General features: G+C 52.5%; 6 protein-coding genes across 6 annotated transcripts; 1 reads left to right on the forward strand and 5 right to left on the reverse strand.

Moving 5' to 3' along the window:
• Positions 1 to 3,436: 3,436 nt before the first annotated feature.
• On the forward strand, positions 3,437 to 5,263 carry J4E84_007119 (uncharacterized protein; the record flags this gene model as incomplete). Its single annotated transcript, XM_049389705.1, has 3 exons — positions 3,437 to 3,920; positions 3,977 to 4,614; positions 4,670 to 5,263. 3 exons carry the CDS (start codon positions 3,437 to 3,439, stop codon positions 5,261 to 5,263), a joined length of 1,716 nt encoding a protein of 571 aa, XP_049242449.1.
• A 561-nt stretch (positions 5,264 to 5,824) lies between these two features.
• Positions 5,825 to 6,889, reverse strand: J4E84_007120 (uncharacterized protein; the record flags this gene model as incomplete). Its single annotated transcript, XM_049389706.1, has 4 exons — positions 5,825 to 5,968; positions 6,025 to 6,304; positions 6,389 to 6,615; positions 6,704 to 6,889. The coding sequence occupies 4 exons, from the start codon at positions 6,887 to 6,889 to the stop codon at positions 5,825 to 5,827; spliced, it is 837 nt and encodes a 278-aa protein (XP_049242450.1).
• A 982-nt stretch (positions 6,890 to 7,871) lies between these two features.
• J4E84_007121 (uncharacterized protein) lies at positions 7,872 to 9,322 on the reverse strand (the record flags this gene model as incomplete). The annotated part of the gene is made up of 3 exons (XM_049389707.1): positions 7,872 to 8,787; positions 8,925 to 9,190; positions 9,245 to 9,322. 3 exons carry the CDS (start codon positions 9,320 to 9,322, stop codon positions 7,872 to 7,874), a joined length of 1,260 nt encoding a protein of 419 aa, XP_049242451.1.
• Positions 9,323 to 9,717: 395 nt separating this feature from the next.
• Positions 9,718 to 11,271, reverse strand: J4E84_007122 (uncharacterized protein; the record flags this gene model as incomplete). The annotated part of the gene is made up of 1 exon (XM_049389708.1): positions 9,718 to 11,271. The coding sequence occupies one exon, from the start codon at positions 11,269 to 11,271 to the stop codon at positions 9,718 to 9,720; it is 1,554 nt and encodes a 517-aa protein (XP_049242452.1).
• Positions 11,272 to 13,233: 1,962 nt separating this feature from the next.
• On the reverse strand, positions 13,234 to 14,422 carry J4E84_007123 (uncharacterized protein; the record flags this gene model as incomplete). The annotated part of the gene is made up of 3 exons (XM_049389709.1): positions 13,234 to 13,719; positions 13,774 to 14,272; positions 14,361 to 14,422. 3 exons carry the CDS (start codon positions 14,420 to 14,422, stop codon positions 13,234 to 13,236), a joined length of 1,047 nt encoding a protein of 348 aa, XP_049242453.1.
• Positions 14,423 to 15,152: 730 nt separating this feature from the next.
• On the reverse strand, positions 15,153 to 17,902 carry J4E84_007124 (uncharacterized protein; the record flags this gene model as incomplete). Its single annotated transcript, XM_049389710.1, has 6 exons — positions 15,153 to 16,648; positions 16,694 to 17,296; positions 17,345 to 17,513; positions 17,563 to 17,689; positions 17,737 to 17,820; positions 17,874 to 17,902. 6 exons carry the CDS (start codon positions 17,900 to 17,902, stop codon positions 15,153 to 15,155), a joined length of 2,508 nt encoding a protein of 835 aa, XP_049242454.1.
• Between the last annotated feature and the right edge of the window lie 174 nt (positions 17,903 to 18,076).

Raw genomic sequence — 18,076 nt, forward strand, 5'->3', positions numbered from 1 at the left:
CAACGGTTTCACTTTCACGTCATCACATAATGAAATTCTTCAAATTCTTCACATCTTCAGTCTTGTCACGTTTGAGCTCCGTCTCGTGTCTGTGCGATCACAGGTGCACTCCTATTACTCCGTAATAATAATTCACGAGTTCACAATACACATGCGATTCAACAGTGTCTGAATTGAAGATCGTAATGCGTCGGCAGCACGCGCTCCATCATTCAACAGTGAGCGACGTGCGGTCTTCGGAGCCGGCCACAGCCACCCACGTGCACCCCAGCTGCCAGCGATCATCGCAACCTGCATTGCCTGCACCGTCACTCGCTGAGCCTCACTCTGCGCATCCCAGCCACGAAAAGAAAGAATGCTCACTCCCCAATGGCCATCAAACACGACCGTCTATCCTCGCCCAGAACACGCGTCGCATTGCGTCGTCGCGTTGTTCTTCTCCTTTACCGCTCTAATTGCATCAGGTCGTTGTCGCGCGTGCACGGCTCTGATCATCTCTGATCAACATCAATGTTCCTTTTTTCCCTTTTGCTCGTCTCCTCCCACGCGGTGCGGTGGGCCTAAGTGCTCATGCTCACTCCACATTACACTTATGCATTGCAGCTCAACGCGCGCGTGAAGGTTTGTACGGTACGGGACTCCGGAAGTATTGCATGTACAGTAACAGGGTCCTGTCAACCGCTTTTTTCTTTTACCTTTTGCGCCGCCGACGCCGATGCACGATGCAGACGTGCGCTCGGCCCACTTTGCCCGTTCCTCGTTGTTTTCGTAGGTTCGTGGGGGCGCTGGTTTATTGATAGATGGATTTGCAGCTTTGCCTACCTAGGCGTATGTTTGCACGTTATGCTGGATGCGTTGTAGTACAATGTATTACCCCGGGATACATCTAAACCTATTCTAGGTGTAGGTAGGGAAGTCGTTTCTAGCAACGAACCAGTAGAAAACCTCCCATGGAAGAAACCTTCGATATGCAGATGCATGAGAGATAGTCACGCCATGAGTGCAGTGAAAGAAGTTTGCGCTGCCGGTACTTCCGTTGGGAAGGATGAAGATTGGGACACACCCTCATCGATTCGCCAGGGAACACTCATCCGATTGAGCAGGTGCATCCTTCCTCCCTCCCTCCATCTGCATCCTACAGTGCGGAGCCAGTGGAACGCAGTGCGGAATGAAATAGGCGGGCAGATCGCACGATGATGCGAGTCGTGAGCGGCACGGCATACCTAGCACAAAGGACGGCTTACCTCTTACGTACAACCGCTTAGTCGCTCCCCTATGCTCCTCAAGTGCTTCGCGTTTTCTAGGCCAGCGATTCGTCGTGAGCGCGCCACCTCACCCCGCGCTTGTTCCTCTCGGCGGACTGGGCGAAAAACCTCCCTGACGTAATGTCTTCCCTGCTTTCCGCCATGAATGCCGCCGAGCGTAGGAATGAGCAAGTGCCACATGCCGCCTAATCCTTGGCTGGCCTGGCGTGGTTTTTTTGGTTGCGCCCCGCCGGGTTACTTGCTTTGCGCGAGGTCGTGGGGTGGGTGCTGCGGAAGGTTTTCTGAGTCGTGAACATTGGGGGTAACGGTACGCGTTTGGCACATGCGGGTTTTGCTAAGGGAAACGGATTTTGGGGATGGGATTCTGTTGGGTAGGGCTGTGGCGAATGAGACTCGGATCGCTCGGAGAAGGATGGGGTAAGCGGTGCTGGGAATGAGGGTGGGATGGTTGGATATAAAGATGATGATGGGTGCTTGGGTGATGTAAGATGTGTGGTGTGTGTGTGTGTGCCACCGGGAGAATGGGAGCGCAATAGCGTTACATTCCACGGTTGTCACGATGGTTACATGAATGTCGCCGGGTGATCTCTTTGGATTCAAAGGGTGATGTGATGTGATGTCAGACGATGGCTGATAACTGGTATGTTTGACTTGCTGTTATGTAGATGTTATTGGCTTACTGGTAGGTGAGAGACATTGGAACGATGTCTCCCGAGGTCATGTGTTAGCAATCATTGCTGAACACTTCGTACGTCGTTGGTGAGACGGGCTAGCCCACGCTCGACTTGAAGCATTCTTACAGGAGAATGTGCAATGACAGCATATACACAAGGAAGCAACCACTGGAGATGTATTGAATGTGCGTGCTCGCGGCTATATAGCAGTGAGTGGTTGCTACGCTATGCAGATGTGGTTGCAGTATTTCAATTTCACTCGAATCTGGATTTGGCTTCGTATCAGATTTGAGATCTCAAGAAAGGTATACTAGATAATTTGCCTCCTTATAAGGGTAGGAAGAGGCATCCCTGACATATGGTACTAGTAATGTAGGAAGTGATTGAACTCGCGGTAAACTCTAGATCAGATCCGATTATCAGACTACATGAACCGCAGTCTGGAAACCCGAGAATACACAACGCGCCGACGACACAGTGGAGAGAATGCGAAAGATGTGGTAAATGTAAATGAAAGCAGCGGGTAAGAATATGGCAGCCTGAACTCGAGTCGATTTTCTTGATACTCGTCAAGTCGGGTGTAGAGTGCAAGACGACTTTCCTGGGCATGGTCGCTCGCCCGTGTCGAGACTAACATGGTTGTGGCTCGCTCTGCCTTGTATCAGGCCTTAGCCGTCATGGCGACGTTACACTGACGTCCAGTCTTCGTCTGTAGCACAGGTACATCAAGTCTCTTCCTTCGTTCTTGTCAACGCAGTACGAGACGTTGAGCTCCGTTTCATGCTCGACAACGCATCTGCACGACAATAGTACGGCCACGATGTATGTGACGTAGGAAACAATCAGAGCTGTTGATATCATTTATCGAGGAAAGAATAGTCGACATTATGCTGACTGAGGATAGTTCTCTTCTGAGATGATGAAAAGCTACACGCAGGTCAGCCAAACTTCGCAATTCTCGCCTCGCGCATGCTCCCGCTGCGATAGACAGCATCTAGTCGAATCGTCCTCCCCGTCTTCAGTACAGTTTGCGCTTGAATGGAAATGCTCGGTGAGGTAATCCAGCATACGTGCTCGACAGTAGCGCGAACCGGGAGGTTCGGAGATGATTGAATCACGAACCAGTGCGCGCCAATGGGATTCCTTCCGAAGCGCGTTACGATGGTACGATCATCGCCACGCACCCCAACGCCTCGCTCTTACCAGACTATGTGTCGCGGCCCGCCGTTGCGAATGGTCGGTGCAGGCACAGCTCGCAGTAAACATGGCAACGAGAGCAGCGGAGACCCTGGTGCCAGCCCAGCGCGGGAAATGAGCCCACGACAGTGCCCATCTCGCACCACAAAAACCTCGTGAAAAGCTGCAGACTCTGGACAAACATTCCCGCATCCGGGCACCTGTCGCACACAAACTCCACACGGCACAGGCAAGACTATGCCCGCCCCTCGTTAGTCGTCCGACGCTTTACTGCTTCGCTGCAAGCTGCCCGATATCGCCATGCGCCGAGATGCGCCATTGACGGCAGAGGCCCAGCTCCTAGCCCCACTTTGGCTGCCCGAGCCGACGACTGTGAGAGCGAAACACCAGGACAAAGTCCAGCACATCGAGGTCACGCACTTGGAGTATGACTACGACATCTCGTCTTTAGCGCTGGGTTTTGTTCCGTTCCCTTTTACATCTGGTGGCGGCGTTACCTATAACACAATGGACGCTCCCGAGGCGCGCAGGTTCTCGACGAGCACGGCTGAGCGCGTCGGCTTACTCAGGGCGCACGAAAACGCGGCGAAGCAGAATCAATATGGCGCGATTCCGGATCCCTCTGAAATTGAGAGTCTGCTGGGCGGAGATGGGACGACAGAAGAGCTGGGGACCACGGCGGGGCAGGAAGCCAAGTTGCTGCTGAAGTACAGCGTTCCGTTGATGGGGACGTACCTGCTGCAGTACTCATTCAGTTTGGTGACGATATTCGTCGTAGGGCATAGTAAGTCTTCGAAACACAGATCCCATTAGATGCAAGCTGACTCTTATTCTGCACAGTCGGAACGGATGAGCTTGGTGCGGTCTCTCTTGCCACAATGACAGCCAACATCACCGGACTAGCAATCTACGAAGGACTGGCCACATCATTAGACACTCTCTGTGCGCAAGCTTATGGTTCCGGGAAGAAGACCATGGTAGGACTCCACCTTCAACGCATGATCCTCTTCATGTTAGCTGTGACCATCCCCATCGGAGCAATCTGGCTGTGTTCAGGTTGGATTCTGGCCGCCCTGGTTCCCGAGAAGGCGATTGCGCATCTCGCTGGATACTACCTCTCGTTACTCCTCGCAGGAGCACCAGGATATGCCATCTTTGAAGCAGGCAAGCGGTTCACGCAAGCACAGGGCCTGTTCAACGCTTCGCTCTTTGTCTTGCTCATTGCGACGCCTATCAACATAGCTTTGAACTATATCTTTGTCTTCGTTCTGGATTGGGATCTCACTGGTGCCGCTCTTGCGACTGTCATCTCCAACAACCTCCTACCATTGCTGCTTTGGATTTACGTATACTTCGTTAACCCGTCTTCGCTGGAATGCTGGGGCGGCTTCACGAAGGCCGCGTTTACACATTGGGGGCCCATGGCCAGACTGGCAGTCCCAGGTATCGTCATGGTCGAGACCGAGTGGCTGGCTTTCGTAAGTTTCACGCACTGCATGCTCGGGCATGGAGCACATGCTAATCCTCTAGTAGGACATTCTTACCTTCTCCACAAGCTATCTTTCCACAGCTCACTTAGCAGCGCAGTCAATCGTCATGACTCTAGCAGTAGCCATCTACCACGTCCCCTTCTCCGTCGGCGTAGCCGTCTCAACCCGCCTGGGCAACTTAATCGGCGCCGGCTCCCTCTCCGCCGCCCGCACCGCCACAAAAACGTACATACTGACCTTCCTCGCCATCGGCCTAATCGACTTCGCCTTCCTAACCGCCTGTCGAAACGTCCTGCCCAAAGCCTTCACCAGCGACCCGGAAGTCGTCAGCATAGTCGCCACCGTACTGCCCCTACTCGCTGCGTTCCAATTCGCGGATTCCACGACTGCACTTGTAAACGCCTTACTCCGCGGGCTGGGAAAACAGAACATCGGCGGCTGGTGCAATCTCTTCGTGTACTATGTTATTGCGGTGCCGTTGGCGCTTTTCCTTTGTTTCAAGCAGGATATGAAGTTGGTGGGGCTTTGGACTGGGTGTGCTGTGGGTTCGGCCTGCATTACGGTATCTGAGGGTATTTATATGAAGTTTTATAATTGGGATAAGGCGATTGATGATGCGAGGGAGAGGCAGGAGTAGCCCTGCTTTGGAAGGGTTGGCCTAGAGAGGAAATAAGAAGAGAGGGAGATTCAGAGGTAGACGTGGGACGTGTGTGGATCCGTGTCAATAATAAAAGCGAAAGTGAACAATCTCGCCCGAGGAGATTAGTGAACACCCTAGAGCATACATTGACGTTGGGTCACCGAATGTGCAAGTTGCCGTCTTCGTGTACACCGTAGACCTGTTCAATTTCCCCCGTGCTTAAGGTGGGATAACGATCTTGAAGAGTTACGTACTTAGTACAAAGTTAATAATATGAGCGATGTACTCGCTGCAGAGTCAGACAAACAAGGCCTTTTTGTGCTATGCTAGGTATCTACACTTGTATCCAAATGGGAATTCCATGAACCCATGTCGCTGAGCGCTCTTTCCTATAAAATCCAAAGAACCAACATGAACGCTACACAAAGAAAACAACATGCGACTTGCCAATGTCAAAGGCCCCGCTCTCATCGTCGAATCGACAAACCCGGTCAAACCATACCCACTCAACCTCACGCTGTGATACGCTGCCATTAACAAGAACAATTCCACCAATATCTATCGACGAGCGAACTCGATATCCCCCTTGCGAGCCGGCTTAATGTTCGGATCGTACCACCAAACACACACAATAAGCGTAATCATCATAGGCAAAAAGTCGTACACATAAATCGGCCACTCGTGCGACAGCAGATAACCATCCTAATTCCATCCATTAGCAGTGCACCAACCAGCAATCGAAAGGGACAAAAACATACCTTGCCCATCGCATACTCAATAACCCTACAAAGGTTACGAATAGTAATGCACACACTAGCCGCATACAAAAACCAGATCAACTTCGTCCACGGAATATCCGCCGACGCAGCTGTAGGTCCCTTTTGGAGTCTTACGTGCCAGATACCAGCTACGACGACGAAGAAACCGAAGATGAGGATTTGGAGAATGAGGCCGCCGAGTATGATGTTTTCGCCGCGTTTGAAGCCGTCGGCGTCCGAGGCGGATACGAGCATGCCGGCGCCACCGCCTTGGATCATACTAGATAATACCGTGTTAGCATGATGATGGCTTCTTGGGAGTTGTGTTGTGTTGTGTTGTGTTGAGTTGTTTTGGGAAACGTACAAGCAGAGAATATCGCCGCCAACAAAGAGCTTGGTCAACCAGTTCACTCTAATCAACGAGTACTCAGCAGAGTCTGTGCGGCGGATGAGACGACCGAGGATCATGTAGATGGAGGCTGCGAAGAGGATGGGTGCGAGGAGGATGAGCGTGGATTGGATGATGTAGGGGGTTTTGTTCTCGGTGTCCTTGTGGGCTGCGGCTCGGGCGGAGTAGCCTATGGCTTCGCACTGGAGGGGGTGTTAGCATGTGTTTTCTTGGGTTAAGCAGCTTTTGTAACCAGAAGATGGAGGGTTGGAGAAGGGATTGAATACATACTAGAGCCCCGATGACGAAGGGTATGCAGAACCATGTCCTGTTCTTGACAAGGCGGTATGTGTGGATGAAGAACAGTATGAACATGATCACGGCGGTAATGGCGCCGGCCGCGATGGTAGGTGTGTACGGCCAGAGTACGTACTCTGGTATCGCGTTTGAGTCGTCTACTGGTCCCGGTGTCGACATCTTGGGTGGGAGGAAGGGGGGTTGAAGCAAGAGCCTTTATGGTACCACGTAATCAGATTGAACAGTTGTGGCAATGTATTTGAGAGATTGGGAAGTGTCTGTGGTAGTACACTGTTGAACTGTTGGTATGTGGACTGAGGCTGGCTGGTGGAGAAGAGTATAGCAGCGTCTTTATGTATAGAAGTAATAACGAGAAGCCGCGGGGCACAGCCCACCTAGCGTATCCCGTATCTAGATTCCCTGGACCCGTACGTAGATTGCCCGAGCAACGTTCCCGCCTTCTGTTGGGAGCGTAGACATTTCGGATAGAGAAGGAGAAGGGTCTGTGCATACGACTAGCGCGTCCAGATACGACGCGCCAATCGCATTGCTGCCAGAATACTGAGCTCCACTCTTTTTTGTTCTTTCCTCGAACATCCTACATTAGTTCCTCGCGTATAGTGGTGTCAAACACGGGGTAACAGGAGGAAGCCTTCAATGTCGCTTCCGGAATACGTCGTGAATCTTGATGTAGTGCGTGCAAGTAGATAAGTCGGCTGCTTCGCACGTTTCGCACAGCCTCCCCCTGATGACTACCATCGCTTCAACTGATCGTGTTCTACGCTGACCAGCCAAGTCCTGTAAAGGTAGTCTACCTGATCAGTCAACATGCGGATACTCGAGCCTAGCCTGATTCCACTTACGACATGAGACTTCGTCAAGCCAGCCACACATTCTTCGCAAGCATATCCCAAAGCAGTCTGGTAGAAGGAATAATCGATACTGATTTGGCGTAGGGATGTTCTTTCGATGCAATAGTTGTGCGCAAGCTGGCGGTAATCGGGCATGTTTGCAACCTCTGCGTCTTCGCAACGGGCAGCATAGCCTCCGTCGGAAGATTTGTTCCATGGAGCAACATCTCGCCTTTTGCAGGGGGTCGGGAGCGTACACAGCTCGACGCACATTGATAAAAATGTTGAATGCCAAGAAAACTTCCAAGGCTTCATGTCGTATGTCCCGAATATGGTGTCGGCGGAACAGAGCCACCTCGTATCTGCTCCTTGGGCCACTGGAGCCACTGCTTCCACTCGCTGGGGACCATGTGATCCGCAATCTTGAGTATCTGCTCTGCGAGCCCCTCCAGATACCAGTAACTTGCTGCTGCTCTGTGCATCATGACAGCGTAATGTGCAAAGATGATTAGAGATCCCGGCTGCTTCTCCGATAGAAGCTCGATATAGCGGTTGGAGATGAGGTGAATCCAAATCTTCAGCAACGCGTCGGAAGGCGGCTTGTCAGACTTTTCCGCGACCTGGAAGACCAGTTCGAGGATATGGCAGGCAAAGCCATATGCATCCACGATATCGGGAGGATAGACATGATGGACGACCTCCGAGAACTTGCGCAGCTGCACAAGTTCAGTATTGGGTGGTTGTTCTTCTGTCATCCAATCGATATCTTTGACGTCGTCCGGAATCATGCGGCCCAACTCGCTCGCCTTCATTTCCGTGTAAAAGCCAGTCACCATGGGCCGTATCCTCCGGGTCAAAACCAGATTAGAAAGCACGCTGTCGAACGCGTGCTCCATATCTGAGTGAGCTGCAACTGAAGCTACACATGCGTGTGGGAATAGGACTCCGGCAAATAGAAGGACCGCTTTGAAGTTCGAATGATCGATGTCGCGAACCGATGTTTGGAAACTAAGTAGAGCTGCGTCATGGTACTTTTCGGCCTGGTACGAGTATTGCGAAGCCTCTTCTGGAGCTGAAGTTCGGCTCAGATGTAGCGCGCTGAGAGCAAGAGCTGCCTGAAGGAGGTAGGGATGATCGAAAGCTGTCTGTATCAGAAATGTCGAGCACACATCCTCAGCATCAGTATTATTCGCTGCGAGGGTTTTGGCGGTGACATTAGTATAGTGACTGCGCATGGAGTCAGTTCAGATTTTTTGATTCTTTCCGTAAGCAGTGAAAATGTTCTGGTGACCGAAAGTTATGACCGGTCTTGGAGATAGAGTGAGACACTCTCAAAGCGTCAAGATGGAATTGAAAGGACGTACTGGAGCAACCGTAGTTGAGGTATATTCAGCGTCAAATCAGGCCGGCTGGATGCGCCATTAAGATCGATAGTTCCAAACTCTGGTAATGGTTGCTGATCAAGAGCATTGGCATGACCATCCGTGGACGATGGCGTAAAAGCTGGTGTTCCAGCCGGCAGAGGCGATACATGGGACGCCTCACGACTCTCGCGGTTGGTGGAAGGTCGGTATTCACACACCGTGCCTTGCTTCACGCAGTTTGCGCAGTTGGGCCTCTGTTCATCGCACTTTGAGATTTGTTAGTCGCAAGTAGAATTCGTAACTCGAATGGGAAGGCGCACTTTGACATGTCGGCCTTTGCACGGTAAGCAGCCGTTTCGCGACTTCTTATGAGGCTTGCGAGTCTTCGCTCTGTCCATGTTATGTTGTTGATGCGATCATATCGGAGGCTTGTCTGGAGGAACGCGACGGCAGATTGGACGATCTACGCTTGTGATGCGTCACCCGTCGACGAAACCGGGAGCGGCACTAAGATATGGCCCGTGCACCCGAGACAGCCGTAGCCTACCCGATACAAGCACTCGAAGCACAGTTGTGGCTGTGTTCATCGTCTTGCAATTACTTATGAGGCAATCGGGCTCAAAAGGACAAAAATGGCACTGCATATGGTAGAGATGTACGTGTCTGGCCGTACATACATTCTCACATTCGTAACCAACGTATCTATCATATCAAAAACCTCAGTGGATGTCCACGTCCCACGCTAAGTCGAGCAGAAATGCGTAACGCCAGCGCAATGACTATATTCATGCGATTAGTCCTCATCCTCGTCTTCTTCATCCTCAAGGTCCGTCCGCTCAACGATCAGATTACCACTTCGTCCAATGCGCTCCTTGATCGTGCCACCAGTCTTGAGTTCGTACACCTCGCGCGGCATAGGACTGACCAGCTGGAACTTGTACTCATGCTCAAAATCCTTTGGCTCTTCGACCTTCTCCTGTGCGCCTTCTTCAGACTGCAGGATATCGTAGCATTCAACGAACGCGTACAGTTCCTCGATATGAGCATCCGCGGCGAACTTGCGGACCACACGCTCGGCATTAGGCATTCGAAGACTGATGCGTACGATGTCCTTTTCCTCAAGACTGGGCTCAGAGCGAATTGATGCGGCGCGCCATTTGCGCCATTGGGCTAGGTTTTGTGCATGTCGTTCAATGGCTTGTTCGCGTTCAAGGGCTTCCTTTTCTTCTCGGGCCTTCCGCTCTGCTTCTTCCTTCTTCTTGCGCGCCTTCTCTCGGTCCGCTGCAAGTGAGCGTTCATATGCGCTATTCTGTTGTTCTCGGATATTCCTTGTCGCTTGCTGTTCAGCGCGCTGACTGCGTACGCGATTCAGCGGCTCTGTGTGTTGCTGCATCGCCTGTCTTAGCTTTGCGATGTACTGCTGTGGGGTTGTAGGGCCGGCTACGCGCGCCGCGATGCCCATGGCTGTCGATGACACTTGCGGTGTGTGTACGATAAGGCCGGTAAAAGGGAACTTTGTGCACGATAGCGCGGCAGAAACCTGGTATGCCTCCGAATCTTGCACATTGCCCGCCCACAGTATTATGTTGTTCTCGGGATTCCGTACAAACTCCACGACCTCTGGTGCGAGAAGTGTGTCCTTTATGAAAGAAGACGTCTCATCGTGCTCGGGACTGACCAGCACGACCATCAAGAACTGAAGGTTCTTCTTAGCCAGATCGAAGGCTTGTGCGTAACCGCTCTCAAAGAACGGTAGGTTATGGCTCCCATATTCCTCCTCGAACTCGCGGATGAATCGCGCCGCTGTGTCTCGTGGGTTCAAAGGTCGGCGTCCGCTTGCGCTGCGTTGAGAGGCGGGTGTGTTGATATTGCTAGCCGTCACCCTCCCCCATGCGCGGGGTAGGAAGGGGAACAGCCAGCCTAATAGTCGGAAAGACTTCGCGAATAACGAGTACACGAGCGAGAATGGCGCAAAGAATATCGCAAGCACCAGCGGAACTTGTGTGGTGACCTGGCTTTCTGGCTGCGGGACCACCCTCGGCGCAGGCTCTATCCTGACTCTCCTCCCACTACTTGTTGAGGATCGTGGTGAAGCAAAACCATTCAACAGTGTCTCTTGTCGGCGGATGTCTTGGGGCGGTGGTAATTGAGCGGCGGCGGCAGCGACTGGGTCTTCGGTCGGTTCGCCGTCGAAGAAGCGGGTTACTGCTATGTTGACATTCCATTGCGCGCGCTGGAGAATTGGTATCGCGTCGGACGTCGCTTGATCGGTAACGGCGGTGTATTGCTGGAGTGCGGCTTGCTGGTCGGCTGTGAGGGATGCGATGTCCACGCCGCTGTCCGCCATCGTAGGTATTCGGCTTGTCTGATTCTAGATTGAGGGTTTGAGTTGTGTGTGATCGGATGCCAGATTCTGCGACAGAGGTTTATATCGGAAAGGACTGTAGTGTGGAAATGTGATGTAGGGTGAAAGTCTTGGTCTACGTGTTGCCTTTACAGCGGCGATGATGTAGCGGTGGTCGGAGCTTACGCTCGAACTACGGGACAAAGGTGAGGCTAACCTTGAATGATCAGCCTTCGCCACGGAACACTAATAACCCACGGGGTAGTTGGTGAATCAGCATTGTTGCGATTGCTCTCCCAACAACTATAGGATGGGTGATAGAGGCTGCCGCCTAATATCGTGGTTGCTACATACCGAATCTCCAGGCCACCCATGGATGTTCTGAACCCGCTTGCTAAGTACCTAGGTACGTGCGCCGAGTCACATTTGCAGCAGTGCCATCCATTTGACACAACCTTGGAATCGTTTGCGCACGATCAACGATCTCAGAGTTCGAAATAGGCTCTTTGGTATTTGGCAATTACGCCTAAAGGTTTCGGCCATATCTCTAAAAATATTCGTTCCACAAGTAAGCCCAATTGAATCCCAATATGTAGCAAGACGTGCAAATAGTCAGGGCGCACGCCAGCAGGCAACAACTTCCAATACCAGCAATACTCAGTCAAGGTGCATCATACATCTCTCCAGAATTATTGTAGTTCAAGACACCTGGTAAGCCACGCCCGTAACCGATGAAGCCACCGCTGGTCCTGTTGGTAGCAACCAAGTAGCCACAGCTACACAACGCTGAGCGGAACCTTTTCAATGTGTATTCGAAATCGAGAATCATGAACTAAGCGCTTCACTTCCTCCCCTTATCTCAGTAATGTACTTCCACTCTTACCACCAGTGACAAAGCGCACTCGACCAAGCTGAAACCAATAAATAGTACAGCCCCACTAAGCATCATTATCAATGCACTGAAGCGTGGTGTGATTCCTGCCCCGCACCAGTTGCGGACTCGGCCAATCTACCCCTCCTGGCCCACCATTGCCCACCAAATCTCCAGAATTCACGCTTTATCCAAGAACATAGTGTTACCGTTTGGACTTTTTGCCATCAATCCTGTTGTAACAGGCCCGCTTGGCGTAAGTTCGACTGTTCATCCAACTGCATGAAACATGTCCTAACAACTTCAATAGCAAGCGGTAAGGCGTCGCACTTGTAATGCGAAGATCACTCGTTCGGTAAGCTTCACACTCATGGGTTCCACACTTCGAGTTCCCCTTCTAACAGTTCTCTAGATTCGGGTAGTGGGCATAACACAACTTCTTTTTTTGCTGCATTCTCAACTCCCAACAAGGCAGAAGTAACTTTTTGCATTCAAGAAAATGCTACAGGCCCTTTTTTGTACCCAAGAGGATCTTGAACATTGTCTCTTGATTTAAAAAGGTGAAACGTTCTCTTCGGCTCACGAGAAAATCATATGACTATACTATCTCCTATTTATTCTTTGGACAATAAGAGGGCTCTCTTCTACTGCGATGCAGAGTCTGCCTAGCAACTACGACGTGTGCAACATTAGTCATTAGCTACCATGATTTCCAGCTGCATGAAGATAAACAGAGCCTTCCCAAATGTCGATACATCAATGCAACACGCATGACGATGCGACGACCAGAGTGGGTCGTGAGAGTATGATGAAGGATAGCCAGTGAAATATGTGTCTGTTCTGATTTATTCATTTGTTCATTCATTTAGCAGCATCAAAGCTGAGGGTATCTATCTCCAGCTGTTGAAAGGCCAGATTCTACTTTTTTGTCTTACGCCAGAAACATCTTCCTATGCCTCGAACGAAGCCTATACCTAGCTGCGCACATCAATGGCAGTCGCTAGGTACGGGCAAGCACGAACCTGCTCGCGATGGCATGCCCTCGTAGATTGTTGAAATACACGAGCTTCAGCGCTCACTCAGTGTGAAGACGCTTAGCTGCTGTAAGTTTGCTTGGGCTGGGGGTATGAAGGGCCCAGCTCCTGGATGCTGAGCTTGGCAAGCCATTGACCCATGTCGATGGCCTTGTCGAGCGGCTTGCCCTGGACGATACCAGCGACGAAACCACCGGCGAACGCGTCACCCGCACCGTTGGTGTCGTTGATTTGCTCCTCCTTGATGGCGTGGACGGAGAACTCCTTGACGTCAGCGTCACCGCCCTCCTTTGCGGTCACGGCAATGGTTGGGTCGGTGCCTTGGGTGAAGACAACAGTCCTGGGTCGCTTGCTGTTCTGCTTGGGTGTGTTGGCAAGCTTCTTAGCAATCTCCTTGACGTCCTTGGTCTCCCAGCCCTGTGCCTCGGCGAATGCGGCGGCCTCGGTCTCGTTGCCGATGACGATGTCGACGTAAGGGAGGACCTCGTTGAGAGGGTCCTTGAAGAATTGCGAGATGAAGGGTGCGGAAAGGTTGAGGATGAATTGCTAGAAAGCTGTTAGCACATTGATCTTTTCTCAACACACCCATGGTCTTCATACCTTGTCCTTGGCAGCAGCGTGCTCAGCCAGTGCCTTGACGGCTGGTACGCAGACGGTCAAGTGGAAGCCACCAACGTAGTAGACCTTGGCGTTCTCGACCTGCTTCCAGATGCGCTCCTCCTTCAAGTGGTCGATCTTGTAGTTGTTGGCAGCAGCGAGATCGGTGCACATGGAGCGGTTGTGGCCGGTGATGACAACACCACAGCGACCAGTGGGAGTCTTCTCATCGTAGAGGTACTCGGTCTTGACACCGGCATCGGCTGAGATCTTCTCGAGAGTCTCGCCGTACTTGTCCTTGCCAATGCAGCCAACGTATACGACCGAGTTGGGCTCGAGGATGTAAGCCGCACCACGGGCAGTGTTCTGGACGGCACCACCAGCGATCAGGACGGCGTTGTAGTTCTGAAGCAGGTCCTCGTACAGGCCCATATGCTTCTCGGGGTCGGCGAGGATCGCATCGTTGGCCTTCAAGCCATACTTGTCGAGAAGAGCCTGGTCACTGCCAGCTATTAGCAAAAGCTCACTGTGGTGCTACTCCGCAATTGCTGCAAAGCATTGCGACTCTAGCTAGAGGAAGATGGACTTACCCGACACCCTGGATGTCCAGAAGCGGGTTCTCGAGGCAGAATAGTTCGTAGTTTCCAGGCATTGTGTTTGTTGTGTGTGATAAAAGACGTTGTTAGTGTCGTAATGGAGTGAAAGTGCTGAATGTGGGGCAGGGTTTCGGACAGCGAGGGGCAGCAAGCTCCGCGCTAACAATTGCACCGACACGTAAAGTCCCGAATCGATCAAGGTAAGTGCAGCCGGGTGGAGCATCCTGTCGTGCATACGAGAAAAGGCATACTGTAGAAACATGGCTTAACATCACAGCAACTATGAGGCCTGTGGTCATACGCATAACTCCTTGTTAAATCTATAAAGTAAAGTAGAGCTTCCAGACCAGGAATGGACCGTTCAGACTCGACTCCTCTCCGATCCAGAAGCTCAAAGCCTTTGGTCATCTGGAAGATGAGTCGTTTCTCAAGCCAGACCATAACCTGGCTGGTCCGCATGATCAACCCATGCAATAACGCAATAATTTCAGTCTGTAAAGCAAATCGCCCCATCTCACTACCTTCCCTTGATCTTCGATGGTGCTCTGGACAAGTCATGGCATGCAAGCGAAGCATGATGGGAGCACACATGCCGCATGCGGAAGAGCACCCACACTCACTTGGTTGGAGGGTTCGCTCATAACCCATCCAACGAAGCTCTTCAACTCCGACACGACAGTCTTGTAGTAACCAGGTTGGTAGTCTGGCGAACCGTATGTCTAGCGACGGTGACGACTGATGATAAGACAGCATTGAGCAGCCTGCTACGGCTGCGCTGGCGTTGGATCAGCCGCCTTGGCCGTTGGGAGGAGTGCGCCCCCAGGAGCTCTCGGCGTTGCCCCGGTAGGAGCTGAATAGAAGCGGGCTCGCCATGTTTGCTCCATTTGCGTAACCATATTGCTGGTTGTTGTTCAAGTCGCTGCCATATGGCGATCCCCAGTTCGAGGGGCTGCTGACGTGATTTCCCCATGCAGCGCCACTGCCGATACCACTGGGAGCTCTAGTAGCAGTAGGGGTACCAGTCTCGACGCTCAGAAGCGAGTTCGCTGAATCCCCTCGCACATGACCAGACATCCGGGGTTTATCATTCATCGAAGGTCGACGGAGATCGTTGCCAAGGCCGTTGGTGTTTAGCATAGAGGGAGAAGCCGGACCGGGCGTGCGATTCCAGATGGAGTTGGAGTTCCACTGACCATCTGGCACAGAGGGTAGGTTCGGTGGCTGACGGATGGAAGACGTAGAACCCGACCTACCCATCGGCGTGGAGAGCATTGCAGGCATGGGAGCAGGAGACAAGGGCTTGTAGTTCCTAACCGAGTTGACCAAGTCGTTGATCGACAATGCTCCCGGCACAAACGTATTGTCGTTGACAACGGCCGTGTCGTCGAATGTCTGCTCTGGTGGCGTAGGTGGGATATTCTCGTCTTCTTCAACTAAAGGGTCCAGTCCGGTCTCGTCGCCTACTAGGTCGTCCACCATGTTGCGCATCGCATTGTCCTTAGCAAGCGTAGTGGATGCAGATTCTGAAGCTGCCGCAACGGAGTGTGACTTCTGGTCGTCTGGAATAGGCGCCTCTGAGTGTTTGAAAAGAGGTATATCGGTAGCCTGGACTGAAAGAACAGGAGATCCATCAGGCCGGGTCGTTGGGCTCGCCAGAAGCTCCGATGGTAATCCTTCTTCTCGGTAGATAAATCGCGGGCCCGCCAAATCCAGTGGTGCATCGTCAATCTGCGTGAGGAGTAGACCATCGATCAGCAAATCCTTCACTCGCATGAGCATCTCGACGTTGGGGTGGTTGCGCTCCAGCTCAGTCCACTTCTGCTTCATTACATCCCCCTTATACCAGAGCTTCATGGTATCCGGGGAGATGAGCGGCTCAAAACCAATCGTATCCGTATCCTCCTCCAACATGTAGTCTTCTTGGGGGAGTTGGTCGACAGGAAAGCTCGAGGCCAAAAGAGACAAGGTAGCAGCGTAGGCTTTCCAGAGCTCTTGGACGTCGACAGGATTCAAGGTATCGGCGATGTTGGCGTTGAGTACCTTCCAGTAGCGCGTGAACCAGGTGCTGTATAGACGAAGTCCTGGGAGGATGCGGCGTGCCACAGCTGTGATCTTATCGGATAGATGGGCCGCGCGGTCGCCATTCTGGTGCTTCACATCGTTGCCCTCGGAAAGGCGGTCCAACTCCGGCTGCAGGACTTGTAGTAGGATGAAGAATGTCTTGACGTTCAGACGAAGGTAGTAGAAATAGGTGCGCATGATGTTCGGGGGAGGGTTCTCGCCTGTTATGATTAGCCAAGTTAGCGTGTGAAGGGTGGACAACTTACTCTGCAACTGCACCGTCGCAAAGTATTCGGCTGACATGTTAATGAGGATGATCTTAGTCAAGATGGAATCCAATGGGCGCTCTTTGAGCTCGATAGCCAAGTGGCTGAGCACCTCGCCTTCCAACTCATCATGCGCCGCGAATTCCTCGCCCTTGTAGAGCTTGCTGTGCAGTCTGATGAACCAAGCAATCAAAGCCCGACCGGTGTTACCGTCGGCTGACTTGTGGTTGTTGATGAGCTGCCCATTGTCCCATGCAGTTATGACGCGCTTGAACTCGGTCGCGAGGTTGGCCTTGGCCGACGGGTACGGCTCTTTGCTTGCTAGCGAGCGGTAGAGGTGGTATACGCAGCGGAAGTGATCACCGTCCTCACGGGCGATTACTGCGAGTTGATTCGGCGCATGTCCGGAATCTGGGTATATCTCAGCGGCCAGGTCGTAGTAACCTTTGGCTGGGCCCCAATTGCGGTCCTTGTTCTTCTCGACGAGTTCGGTTTCGCGGTAGCGGGAAAGGTCGCCGAGCTGGATGAGCGTCTGGTGGCAAGAGATGAGGACCTGCGTTTTCAGGTTCGCGGCGATGCGCTGGCGCGGGGAGGACTTGGAGGCTGCTCTCTTATCAGCAAAGTCGCGTGGCGCGCACCGGGCGTGCTTACTATCATCCTTCCATTTCTGGGCAATTTTGCGCAGCTCTGGGATGCCGTCAAACTGAGTGTCGAGGTTCAGTATGTATTGGCGGTAGAAGCGCTGGCTGGCCTTGATAAACTGCAGATAGGTCTTTTGGAACTTGCGAATCTCGACAACATGGTCCTTGGATCGCTTGAGCTGCCGGGTGTTAGCGATGCCTCTCGTGCTTTCTCGCGTGGTGACGCACCAGCTTATGTTCCTGCCTGAATTTGGTGTTGACCTTCAGATGCGCATTCCACAGCGTCGTCTGGAGTTCGCGGGCGGATGCGTATTCGAAGTTGGAGAAGATAAGGGCCTCGCAGGCGGCGCGGTATCTGTCGGACATTAGTTGTCGCCGGTATGAAGTGGCAGCGATGCCTACTCTTGCAGCACCGCAGCTAGCTCGGCGCACGAAGAGCCACCATCAGCGCGCTTATACAGGTCCTTCTCGATCGCCTTCGCCCGTCTATACTTTTATTAGCACCCGGCCGACATGACCGGAATAACGCGATGACGCACCTGTCGAGTTGTTCGGTGTTGGCGGCCATGCCTTCTATGTGCAGGAGCCGGCGACGTTCATATGTGACCCCACGGTCGGCGGGCAGGTCAGACGAAGGCACGGAGCAGGCGGCGGACGTTGTGGCTGGCGTGCTCCATTTATGGTGAGGGGGTATGCCCTGCGTAAAGGACAGAAGCGAGCGGGAGGGTCTCGGAGGCAAACA

The sequence above is a fragment of the Alternaria hordeiaustralica genome (genome assembly GCF_023758085.1).
Source record: "Alternaria hordeiaustralica strain BMP 2776 chromosome Unknown scaffold_15, whole genome shotgun sequence".
In the NCBI taxonomy this organism is placed as follows: domain Eukaryota; kingdom Fungi; phylum Ascomycota; class Dothideomycetes; order Pleosporales; family Pleosporaceae; genus Alternaria; species Alternaria hordeiaustralica.